This window comes from Coenobita brevimanus, chromosome 21, assembly GCF_032717465.1.
Source record: "Coenobita brevimanus isolate Jiangsu-jjx chromosome 21, ASM3271746v2, whole genome shotgun sequence".
Lineage (NCBI taxonomy): Eukaryota > Metazoa > Arthropoda > Malacostraca > Decapoda > Coenobitidae > Coenobita > Coenobita brevimanus.
This window is the reverse complement of record NC_136974.1, coordinates 6,886,056-6,899,286: the sequence shown is the minus strand read 5'-3', so window position 1 is coordinate 6,899,286 and position 13,231 is coordinate 6,886,056. Positions and strand designations below refer to the sequence as shown.

At 48.3% G+C, this 13,231-nt stretch overlaps 1 protein-coding gene across 1 annotated transcript in view; it reads right to left on the bottom strand.

The window, feature by feature from the left end:
* The window catches only part of LOC145392190 (transmembrane 9 superfamily member 1-like), a 538,883-nt gene extending 531,872 nt beyond the window's left edge, over positions 1-7,011 (bottom strand). Inside the window, exon 1 of the mRNA XM_080266639.1 lies at positions 6,929-7,011. Within this exon, the coding sequence (XP_080122765.1) occupies positions 6,929-7,009 (81 nt within the window). The 5' untranslated portion in view covers positions 7,010-7,011. The remainder of the gene's footprint in view (positions 1-6,928) is intronic.
* Between the last annotated feature and the right edge of the window lie 6,220 nt (positions 7,012-13,231).

Sequence of the window (13,231 nt, the reverse complement as noted above, 5' to 3'; positions counted from 1 at the left end):
TGGCAAAAGTACTTATCTTCATTACGTCCTTACTCATCAACACGACCACCTACAGACTTGGAGATGCTTTTACTCACAAGAACAAGAGTTGATGAGTAATATGGTTTTTAATATATTTCCCTAACTGCTACACTTTCCGAGGTATTAAGGTCTGAAAACAAGCAATTTTGGTAAAACTGGCCATACTGAGAGAACGACCGTGGTATAATTGAGGCACCCAGGACCATAGGGGTGTAACCCACACTTCCCAACTTTCGGAGTTAAAAGTGGGAAAAATTAGCTCAGGGGTTCAAAAATATCGTACAACAAACATTTCACAGAAAAAGAACCCCTACATGTCGTGAACGAGGGTCGAAAGTAGCTTGTTTTTGTGCATGGGTTTATATGGAGGTACTTGAAGGCACAGGTCCATAGGGGCGTAGGCATCAGCCAATGAGTGCGTGCCTCGCAGCCACACACCCAGTCTCAGCCAATCACTCGGGACTTCCAATGAACAGCTGACTGCCTCCTCACTCAGTGCTACGCTTGGTGGTGTATGGCATGGCAGTGATCTGTGTGGATTATCCTCCTCTATTTTGCCATTTTTTCGTGAATTAAATAGACAGTCATGGGTGATAGTGATTCAGCAAGTGATGGTGAGGCCAGGAAGTTAACCAGGAAGAGAGCAAGGCAGCCAGAGACTTGGAAGAAGAGGAAAATGAAGAGGAAGAGAGATATTGGTGAAGTTTATTTCAGCCACGCAACAAGTAAAGACGTGAATGCCCAGGCAGTGGGTGAGCCTTGCAAGTGTTCTGCACGATGTCTTGATGCTGTGGGTTGGGACAACATCCAGACAATATTCAAGAACTACTGGCATAATGTCCTTCGTAAGTTTTTGTCAGGTCTTTGTCAGGTCTTCGAGAGAAAAAAAAAAAAAAAAAAAAAAACTATCTATCTATCTATTGCCAGATGCCATAATCCCATAAGGGGTGGCCATTTGACATTGAGTTATTTGTTTTACAGGGAGGGGCACTAACCCTCCACCAACCCATCTGTTGACAAGTAGGGAGCACGTGTAGTTTGGTTATATGGTTACCACCCAGCGTTGTAAATGGTTTCCTGGCTTACAGGAAACCATTTGGCTTGTCACTCAATGTAAAACCACTTGTAAAGGAAAGAAAAGCAGTAAGAAGTGACAGGAAAGATGGGAGAAATAAGAAGAGAGGAGGGCACACCATTTAAAAATTCATTTAAAAGAAACTATTGGGCCTAGGATAATAAAACTTTAACATGTTAATAATACCTTTATATATATATTACAAAGTAACATTAATTACATGCACGAACATTTTATGTATAGGTTTATTTTCGGGGTGTAAAAAAAAAACACACATACACAAAAACACCTTAAAAAACATGTGACAAAATATGTCTTGACAAGACATTTCCATTGATATATAATATAATGCCTTAACTATCGAAATGATGTATGTAATTAAACCCTAACTTTAATGATTAACCCTCTCAGGCACAGTCACGTGATTCGCGTTTCATGGGGATTGATTTCAAGATAATTAGTCACTCGAATCGCATTTCTAAGCACAAAAAAATTAGCCCAAAAAAAAAAGTTTCTGGCAAAATCGCGTCAAATTTTGATGCATTGTAGCGACTACTGCTCTTTCCAATGGTAAGGCATTGGCAACACTGAGCTGCCTCATTGGGCCCAGCACATGGCAATATACCTCAGTCTCTTCCAAGTAGCCAGGCGGTGGGTTGCGTTGTGTCTTCAGTCCCTTTAAACTCCTACTAATTCCCCTCCTTCCCGAGCCGAAGCCCCTATGGACCCAGTGTGATAATGCAATATTTGTGAGCATATTTGTATGTGATATTGTCGATGGAACATAGATATATGTCACAAAAAGGAATTGTGTCCGTTGTGAAGCGTTAGGCTTACAAGCCGATATGCGTGTTCACTGTTGCGGAATTTCGCCTCTCGCCCTCCTCAAGGCCCATGGCATGATTACAAATGCGTATATAATGAAGCCAATGCCTAAAGTGTATTTTGTGTGAAAGATATTGTGGCTGGCTTGGTGAAATTATGGAACCATAGTGTGGAATGGGGCAGGCATCACGTACAGTTTTTATTGTCAGGAAGGAAGAATTAGAGGTGTTTAGTGATGGAATTATTGTGATTCTGACAGTGAAAATGCGTATGGAATTGTGTGAAATGTACGTCAAACTTGCTGCGGGTGTTCGTGAAGGAGTGTGGTGTGTGCCAATACAATAAAGTCGCAGTGAGTGTTCACAGAGAAATATTTCATGCATTCACTGACTTAGCTAAAACAAAGCGCAAGTGTCAGAGACAAGAAATACAGTATGCCACAGCCACATATACATACGTATGTCGTGCAGCAAATGTTCGTGGAGAAATCTACTGTGTGGATCGCATGTGTTTTAGGCAAATGTATCGCAAGGAGAGAAGAAAATACGCAGCAGCCACAGACACACACACACACACACACACACACACACACACACACACACACACACACACACACACACACACACACACACACACACACACACACACACACACACACACACACACACACACACACACCCACACGCTCACCCACATGCACACGCACACGCTCACCCACACACGCACACGCTCACACACTACATAACTCCTCATCTTCAAGCTACTACCAGCATCTCAACACCTCTGGAGGAAGTGAGTTATCCGTATTTTGTTGATCTGTATATTGACCTATTTCTATAGTTCAGTATTTTTTACACAAATAAATAATGTTTTTTACATACTGTACACACATATGAGATGGAAGAAAGTTCAGCTTCTTTGTCAAAACCCAGCAAAAAGACTAGTGGTGATGTCGAGTTTCTGACAGCACGGGGTTCTTCAAGAATACACCCCTAGTATCCCTGCTTGTCGTAAAAGGCGACTGAAAGGGTTGGCGGAGGGTTAGTGCCCCTCCCCGGAAAACAATTAACTAAAAAAACAAACAATAAGCCTCGGACAAGGACTGACCAAACGATGACGACCAAGGACAGGACAAAGGACATGGTTATCGGAACGTGGAATGTAAGGGGAGCGAATGATGAGGTGAAAGAGAGAGAGATTGTCCAGGTGCTTGAGGGTGTGAAAGTGGATGTATGTGGAATAACTGAAACAAAATGAAGAGGAGAAAGTGTGAGAGAATGGGAGTATGGATGGGGTATATGTGCAGGAGTAGGTGGGAATGAGAGGGCAAAGGAAGGAGTATGTATAGTTGTGAGTAAAAGATGGAAGAGGAGCATAAGACAGTATGGATCAGTTGGGTCAAGGACTGTGTGGGTAAAGTTGAAAGTTGGAATACAAATGTGGGTGATTGTGTGTATGTGTATGCGCCAACGCAAGATCGTGCTAGAAGAGTGAGAGAAGAGTTCTGGACAAATGTAGAAGTGTGCATGGAAAAGTTTAGAAGGAATGAGAGTGTTTTTGATTGGTGATATGAATGGTAAAGTTGAGAATGTGAAGGTGGATGGAATAGTTGGTGAGTGAGGTGTGTCTGCTGAGATAGATGAGAATGGGAGTGCGTTAGTGGACATTTGTACTGGGAGGGGGTTGGTGATAGCCAATACCCTCTTCAGGCATAAAATGATCCACAGGTATACATGGCAAGTGATGAGAAGGGTGGGTGGTGAACTGAATGAAAGGAAGGCAATGATTGATTATGTGTGTGTGGATGAAAGGATGCGAAAATGTGTAATGGATGCAAGAGCTTATAGAGGTTGGGAGAGTGGACTTTCTGACCACTACTTGGTGGTGGCCAGAATTAGAATTCAAGTAAGATGGAGGAATAGAAGAAGGGAAAGACAAGAGGAAGGAGTAGTTGCAAGGAGAGTGGAAAGGTTGCAAGAGGATGAGAAAAAGGCAGAGTATAAGAGAGAAGTGGAGGAACGATTGGGCAAATATGAATTGGAGCAGATGGGAGACGTGGAAGGTGTGTGTGGAATATTTACAGAAGAAATATGTGCAGCATGTGATGTGGTGTGTGGAAGGAAGAGAAGACGGAGGGGGGGTGCAAGGAACAGCGTGGTGGACTGAAGAGGTGAAACAGGCTGTGCCACAAAAGAAGAAAGCATACAATGGATCAATGAGAAATAGAGGCGTGGAAGAAGTTGAGAGGCGGAAGAGAGAGTTATATGTAGAAAGAAAGAGAGAGGTGAAAAGATTAGTAAGAGAGAGTAAGAAGAGAGTGGACGAGGAATTTGGAAGGAATTTGAGTGCAAAGTGGACGGACTGTAAGAAAATGTTCTGGAAAGAGGTGAAGAGAGTAAGACAGGGTGGAAGTGAGGTTAGCAGGGGGGTGAAAGATAAAAATGGTAGATTACTAGTGGAGAAGGGAGAAAAAGTGAGCAGATGGAGACAACACTTTAAGGAATTGTTGAACAGAGAGGATGGAAGTAATGCGAGTATAAGTGGCTGGGGAATGGCTGGGAGAAGGAGGGAGGTGAGAAGACAGGAAGAAATCAGTAGGATAGAAGTTGTGGAAGCAATGAAGAAAGTTAAATCAGGGAAAGCCCCAAGAATTGATGGAGTGTTTGGTGAAATGCTGAAGCATGGGGGAGAGATAGTAGTAGAATGGATATGGAATATGTGCAGATTGGCCTGGGAGGAAGGTAGAGTCCCGGAGGATTGGAAGTCAGGTATAATTATTCCCTTGTACAAAGGAAAAGGGGAAAAAGAAGTGTGTGGTAATCATACGGGCATTTGTCTTCTTAGTATAATAGGAAAAGTGTATGGTAGGATACTTACTGACAGAGTTAGAGAAAGAACAGAGAAATTAGTTGGAGAAGAACAGGGAGGCTTTAGGAGGGGAAGAGGTTGTGTAGATCAAATATTCATTCTTAGATCTTTAGTGGAAAAGTTTCTAGAGAAGGGAAAGAAGTTGTATGCGGCTTTCATGGATTTGGAGAAAGCATATGACAGGGTGGATAGACAAGGATTGTGGAAAGTGTTAAGAATATATGGAGTACATGGGAAGTTGCTGAATGCTGTGAAGAGTATGTACCGGTACAATGGTGCGAAGGCTGCAGTGCGTGTGTATGTGAACTAAGTGAATTTTTCTCTTTGAAAGTTGGGTTGAAACAGGGATGTGTCATGTCTCCATGGTTGTTCAATCTGTACATGGATGGGGTAATAAAAGAGGTACAAGGTAGGGTAGTGGATGTTAGAGTGGCCCTGGTGAGAGAGGATAGTGTTTGGAAACTCCCTGTACTGTTGTTTGCAGATGATAATGTATTGTTGAGTGAAGACGAAGGGGAGCTGCAAGGCTTGGTGGATGAGTTTGGGAGAGTGTGTAAGAAACGGAATCTAAAGGTGAATGTAGGGAAGAATAAAGTGATGGTCTCTGAGAGAGGTGAAGTCAGTGAATGTACAGCGAGGTTGGATGGTGAGGAATTGGAAAATGTGAGTACGTTTAAGTACTTGGGTAGTGTGATGAGTAAGGATGGAGGTTTGGAGGGTGAATTGCTTGAAAGGGTACAGCAGGGAAGAAAGGTTGCTGGTTCTTTGAAAGCATTGATAAGAAACAGGGAAGTGAGCATGGAAGTGAAAAAGTTACTACATGACAGTATTGTGACACCAACTCTAACGTATGGAAGTGAAGCTTGGACATTGTTGGAAGGACACAAGTCAAGAGTGAGAGCAGTGGAAATGAGTTATTTAAGAGGAGCCTGTGGGGTCACACGGAGAGACAGGCTGACGAATGAGGATTAAAAGGAGCGTTGTGGTGTGGATGTGATAGGAAGCGTTATGAGGAACACACTGAGGTGGTTTGGCCATGTGGAGAGGATGGAGGGTGAAAGACTGACGAAGAGAGTGTATGTGAGTGAGGTGGAGGGGGGAAGAGGGAGGGGGAGGCCGAGGATGAGATGGAGGGATGGGGTGGAGAGGTATATGAGAGAGGGGGGTGTGAGTTGGGAGCAGGGCAGTGAAATGGCAGGGGACAGGGCAACTTGGAGGCGATTTGTTTGTGGCCACCCCAAACGGGATTGAGGCGTCTGGCAATAGATAGATAGATAGATAGATTCACTTGCACAACAAATGAGGCCTCAAAACACTGAAATGAACTAAAAAACTATCAAATGGAACAAACAAACAAAAAAAACACCAAAAATAGGCAGTGGCAATAAAGGAAATATTAACTGAATATTGGAACAATCTCCTTGAGAATGTGGTAGATGCTGAAAACATGAAAAGGTTTGAACGTGAACTGGATAGATTTCGGGGCAGCTAAGAATAAAAGCATGATTTTAAGGTGAAAATTAAAAAACAGCCTTGTCCACCCAAGCATCAAATCAGTCTGAATCATCTAGGTTCGGGTCCTACAGGCTAAGCAACCTCAACCTGGGAATCATAGGTGAGTACTGGTATCATCTGTTTCTAGAGTGTAATGGCAGACACTTCCAACAAACATCCCAGTCACCTTTTAGTACATCTTCCAAACCTTACATCTTCACCATACCGGTACTTAACCTGGCAATTTATCCTAACCCAGGCCAACAATTTAACCTAACGTCACTAAAATTCGAGTAAATTTTAGCAAGTCCACCATTACAAACGCCGGTGAGGCATGAGGAACATGATAATAACATTGGAAATAAAAATGTTTATCAACATAAAAATAGTAAGAAAAATACAGAAAACAAACTGGAGTAATTGCAGTTAAAATGCTAAGGTCCTCCTGCTGCTTAAAGTAAAAGGCACATCTACCCATACGGGAAAATACTGATTAAATCCTATTACATGTAGCAAAATATCCAACACCCAACTTCTTCAAATGCAGGATAATGGTACTTAGGACGTCTCATTTCCTTCTATACTTCACATTCTTTCCTCATGGCAGTCCATAAGACAGTATCTAGAAAACACTCTGAATACTACCTCGTCACCATCATTGTAGGACAGGCCCCACGTGGCTGAAAATTGTAATATCCAAACAATAACCCAACCCAATGTTTTCATGTTGCTTCGTGGCGATAAGCACCGGACTCTCGCCGTTGCTGCTGTCAACTCCTGTCAAAGTCTGTGTTAACAAAATAGCATCACGCGCAGGGGATTCGCTCTTCATACTCAGACAAGGTCATGTTGCTCTCTCTCTCTCTCTCTCTCTATTCTTCCATAAAATATCTATCCATGCATCCATAGCCACAAGCCTTAATCCCGTAAGGGGTGGCCACACACTAATCCCCTCCATGTCGCCGTCCCCTGCCCATTTCGATGCCCTTAGACCCCACTGAGCTCTATAATATGAAGAGGCGATCTCCGCAGCGAGCGTGTACTGTAGCTTTGGCCGCCACATTGAAACACCACCACTCGTCGCATCCACCATGGAAATGCGGTTGGATCACTATTCATAGCTTGCTGTTTCTGTATCGCTGTTCCTTACATAAGCTAAGCAGTGGGCCATGGCACTATATTTTCCGAATTCTTCGGTTTATTTCAAAAGACGTAGGCGTCGGTGGCATATTTATATTTATGGTCGGTGGTGTAGATAAACAACATCAGCGCCGCTCTGGGCCCCTGGCGGCCGTTACACAAACTACGTGGTCCTACCCATTAGAAAGCCTCTCCATATTATAAAGCTCAGTGTTACACCCCCCCCTCTCTCACAGCCCTCTCCACCCAATCCCTCCATCTCATCCACGGTCTCCCCCTCCCTCCCTCACATACACTCCTCGTTAGTCTCTCACTCTCCATCCTCTCCACATGGCCAATAAAATGCCGGGAATAGCGACTGAGGGCAACACAACATCCCCAGGAGGAGCCTACCGAGGGGCAGACAGAGCGTGACCCGACCCCGGGCGGCAGGGACATAAGTCCGCCCGGGCCGCGCCCACCTGTGACCGGGAACTCACCCACCGGTGCCATAGCAGGAAAAGGAGACTACCTTGCAGGCGAGTTGACCCTCGATAGGATCGGGGTGGAGCTATTACTCTAGCTCCAGGCAGCACCCCAGCGACGGCTGGTAGCTGCTCCCACGTTCGTATTGAGACGACTGGTAGCCGCTCCGAAGGTGCCCTTGAGTCGGCCAGTAGCCGCTCCGAAGGTGCCCTTGAGTTGGCCAGTAGCCGCTCACCCCTTCTTCAGGAGATGGCCGGTAGCTGCTCCGAAGGTGCCCTTGAGATGGCCAGTAGCTGCTCATCCCTTCTTCAGGAGAGGGCTGGTAGCCGCTCTGAAGATGCCCTTGAGACGGCCAGTAGCTGCTCACCCCTCCTTCAGGAGACGGCTGGTAGACGCTCCCGCCTTCGTCAGGAGATGGTCGGTAGCCATTCTGAAGGTGTCCTTGAGATGGCCAGTAGCCGCTTACCCCTCCTTCAGGAGACGGCCTGTAGCCACTCCCACCTTTGTCTTGAGACAGGCGGTAGCTGCTCCGAAGGTGCCTTTGAGACGGCCAGTAGCCGCTCGCCCCTCCTGCAGGAGATGGCTGGTAGCCGCTCCCCCACACAGGCCATGGCCAGTAGCTGGGCCCTACAGCAGGAGGCAGCCAGCAGCCGCTCCTCCATCAGATGCTGCCACACCCCCATGATGTGATATCGTCCAGGAGGAGGGTCTCAGTCCCGAGGAACTGTGGAGAGGCCCTTTGCTATCCCCAGGGTTGTACTCCACCCAGCCGGCTCCAGAGGCACCCTACCTGATGGACTCTGATGACGACAGACGCCGCAGCTCACTCCTGATAGTGTCCCCGACGGCAGGAGGCCGCAGTCACCGGACTCCCGCAGCCATCCCCAGGACCCCTGGGCGAGGCCTCTCCCCACCCCAACGCCGATGACCCTTGTCCTCCATCAGGCGCCTGAGTGCGCATTTCACAGAGCTGTTCAGCCCCAGCCCTAAGGCCTTCACTCCCAGCCCTGAGAGTGCAGGGCCCTTCGCCGCCCCTAGCACCAGACGAGAGAGGACGCCCCTATGAGTGATTATGTGGCCGCTGGATACAGAGTCCACAGGCGGGATTCGGCCCCCATCAGGAGTCGGGCTGCGAGTCCTCCAGCCACCCCACTAACCATGCCGCCGCCCCACCGACAGTGAGTGACAGTGAATCAGTGACAGTGTGATAGTGACTAGAATTTTGGGCATGTGATATCGACTAGAATATAAGTCCAAGGCCTAGCAATATGTGCTAATCAGATCCGGGCAAACAGTGACACAGTGAGAGTAAGAGGAGAGACTTAATAAGAGTGCAGTGATTATAGTAAACATCAGACTCGGCCTTTATAGTGTAATTCCTCTGCACTACAAGACCAGCGTAATACTTGCCCAGCCTAAGTACAGCTTCTGTTTCCCTCCAAGTGACAGCGAGCTATTCCCCCCGCCCAAAATACTACGAACACTATTTATTGTGCCATTCACCTGCTATCCTGAACTATTGACCAGGCAGTATCCTGCGCGATACTACGATACCAGTATATGGCTTATAATTACCCAGATTCCTGTTGTTGTGATATCTACCTGTTCCATGAATAGAATTGGTCACTACACATGTAAGGTTGTTGCCTTGAGTTATTGTGTCCTGCCTCTCTCTTATTTGTCTAAGCTCCAGTCTAGAAAGAGAACCCTGCTGCATACTAGGCATTCAAGGGACGGGAAGCTGACCCTTAAACACCTAGCATAACACTGGTGGACAGCGGTGGTTCTTGACCCGGGCATACAAGAGAGGCATTCAGGAAATACTGACAAAATGGCAACCAAACCGCACGTGCAGTTGCCTAAATTTGACACAGAACAGTACGATGTCCACATGTATCTGGCGATTATTAAGCCATTGCTAGATATTGGGTTTGAGGACGACAAACCAAAAATAGTAACTCCCACTACTGGGCAAAGCGGCAACAAATATCGCGCCAAAAATCATCCCGGGGCTCACCTGGCAAAACTTCACAAAGCTCATGATCCAAGCCATCACACCCTCACTAGGAAAAATAATGGCACTATCCCAGTTTGATAGCTTGATATGTGATGGTAATCTTGATGATACTTTAATCCAGGCCAGACGCCTGGTTACTGCCACCTACCCGGGGGTGGATGACAAAACCCGGGAGCAACACACCTTCAACACCCTCCTCAGAGTCCTTCCCAGCATAGTCAATGAGCATTCATGATCCACGACCCAACAGGAGACCTGGACAGGGACATCCAACTTATACGATGCCTTCTGACCTCCTGCCCTACCCCCCAACAAATCAGCGAGGTGAATAAGTTCCCCACCAACAAACCTGCACCTCCAGTCAAGCCTCGCCTGCCCATGCTGCACACCAGCCCCACCCCAACTTCCAGGGCACACCCTACCCACAGACGCCCCAGCCACAAGGAGAACCCTAACCTCATCCTGACTAATCCCTGGGAGTTCTTGGCGTGCAGCTCCAGGTGCCCACTCCACGACATCAGCGACCAACTTAAGGCTGCTAGACGCAAGCCAATCATCCCAGGCCTACGTAAAGTCTCCTCCTTAGAAACAAAGGAGAAAGCTGATGAACCTGCACCCATGGAAGAAACCGAACCCGGGAAGATGGAACCAGAAGAGGAAGAAGACGGTCCTCGGCAGTTGGATTTTTAGGGCCGCCCCCGCACCTCCCCATGGTGGCGGGGGCCACTTCCCCCAAATACCCCTCCCCCAATCTACAACAAGATGAGGCTGAAAGCCAGACTCTGGTCGACACAGGAGTGGCCAGATCCTGCTTGTACAGTCATTTTTACTCCCGTCGCAAGTCAACCTTTAGCCTGCTTTTCCTGACGTCAACCCACCTTGTAGACGTGGGGGATGGCCCCCTGCCTATCCTCGAGCGCTTCGTGTCAACACACACCAACCAGCCTTGACACAGCACAAATTCATCATATTCGACTCCACCTGTCGCAACTTTGATTGATACCTGGGGCTGGACCTGTTACAGAAATTAAGAACTACCATCGATTGCCACAACAGACAGCTCCAGTTCCGGAAGTCCCCTGACCCTCCACCCCCAGCAGTGTGCACTTGCATGCCCCGACCCCAGCTGATTCTCTCCCCCCCTTCTCTCCCTCTCCCTCTCCCTCTCCCCTCCAACATTCCCCGCCATTACCTCCTCCACAGTAACGATTCCCCCCCACCAAGAAACCTGGTTGCCCCTGAACAGGCCCACGGGCATGTCTGTCCTGTTCTCCCCCAACCTGCCAATCAGGACCCTCTCAGCCTGCCTTTTGCCCCCCTCTTTTCTACCCCCTCATGTCGCGGCAGTCCGGATTGCTAACCTCGCTCCCTACCCCTAACACTACCCAAAGGGCTCGTAATAGGAGTTATGGGAGAAGCCAGGCCTGGCCCCTCCCCCCCAGCTCCCCCTGCCCCCCTGCCCCCCATCTCCGACCATCTCTTCCCCCACCAATCTGACACCCTCTGCTGCCTTCTCCTGGACTTCCAGGACCTGTTCACGGTCCGACATTGGACATACCACCTACCTCGCTCACGAGATTCACACGACAGGTCTGCCGATCCGCCAGCCATCCCGGCGAAAGAATCTCAAGCAACGGGAGGAAGAAGACCTCCAGGGCCAGGAAATGATCGAGGCTGGAATTGTTTCCCCTTCCACCAGCCCTTGGTCCTCCCCCGTCGTGCTCGTGAAGAAGAAGGATGACATTATGCGGATCTGCGTCGATTATCGCCAGCTCAACGATGCCACCATCAAGGACACCACCCCACTCCCCAGGGTAGATGACTCCCTTGACTCCATATGGCGCCTCCTGGTTCTCCACCTTTGATCTCCAATCAGGGTACTGGCAGGTACCAATGTGGCCAGAAGACAGAGGCAAAACCACTTTCTCCACCAGCAACGGAAAGAACTGTGAGTTCAATGTCCTGCCCTTTGCCCTTTGTAGTGCCCCTGTCACCTTCTTGTGATTGATGGAGTCTGTCCTCAGTGGCCTCACCTGGGAGATCTGTTTACCCTATTTAGATGATGTTATTGTGTTCAGCAGGACCTGGCCTGACCACCCCCAGTGCCTCCGAAAAGTCTTTTCCCACATCCAACAGGCCGGCCTCAAACTACGGCCCTCTAAATGCATCCTAGCCGCCAGAACCGTCTCCTTCATGTGGCATGTCATCTCCCAGGACGGCATCTCCCCTGACCCAGACAAGCTTTGCGCCATCGTGGACATTCCCCCTCCACAAGACGTCCACAGAGTCCGAGCCTTCCTTGGCCTGACCTACTACCGATGCTTTGTGAAGAGATTCGCCCACATTGCCAAGCCACTTTACGACCTTACCCAGAAGGGAGAGTCTTTCCTCTGGACGGATGAGAGACGAGTCTCCTTCCAACAACTAAAGGATAAACTAGTCTCTGCCCCGATCGTGGCCTTCCCCAACTACTCTCTTCTATTCTGTCTCTACACTGACATCTCCTTGATAGCAATAGGCACTGTGCTGGCCCAAGTCCAAGAGGGCCGCGAACACATCATCACCTGTGCCAGCTGCACCCTCAATCAAGCAGAGAAGAACTACGTCGCCACGAAGAGGGAATTCCTGGGCATCGTCTGGGCTTTGGACCACTTCCGGGCATACCTGTTGGAGACTCAGGTTACCATCATTACCGACCACCAATCCCTCCGATGGCTACAGCAGTCCGACACCCACAATGCCTAGCACATCAAATGGCACGAAACACTGGAGGAATTTAACTACTAGATCTATTGCCCCGGCAAACTTTACACGAACGCGGATGCTCTCTCCCGGCTTCCCATCAATGCTGTACAGCCCGAGCCCGATCTCCTCCGACAGTGGCAGTATAAGGAAAGACCCCCTTGGATCCCCCAGCACCTCTTCCAAAAATTACATCGCCAGGGCGACCACCTATTTACCCCGTTGGGGCATATCGTCCTCGCCCCCGACACTGCTCTCAATGCCCTCCGATACCTACACACCCACAACAGGATCCACCTGGGCACGAAGAAGCTCCTGCAGGCTTTCACTGACGCATATTGGACTCCCAACCCATCCACCCTAGCCAAGGATATTGTTCAATCCTGCCGGGCATGCGCCTTAGGAAAAGACATCACTCGCACTGCCGGCCCGTCAGGCCACGTCATTGCCCACAAACCCTGGCAGTTACTATCCATCGACATAGTGGGACCTCTGCCACCGAAATCAGGTTATCAGTATGTCATCACTTTTGTTGATATGTACTCAAAATTTCTCGTCACCTGCCCAGCAAAAGAACATCACGC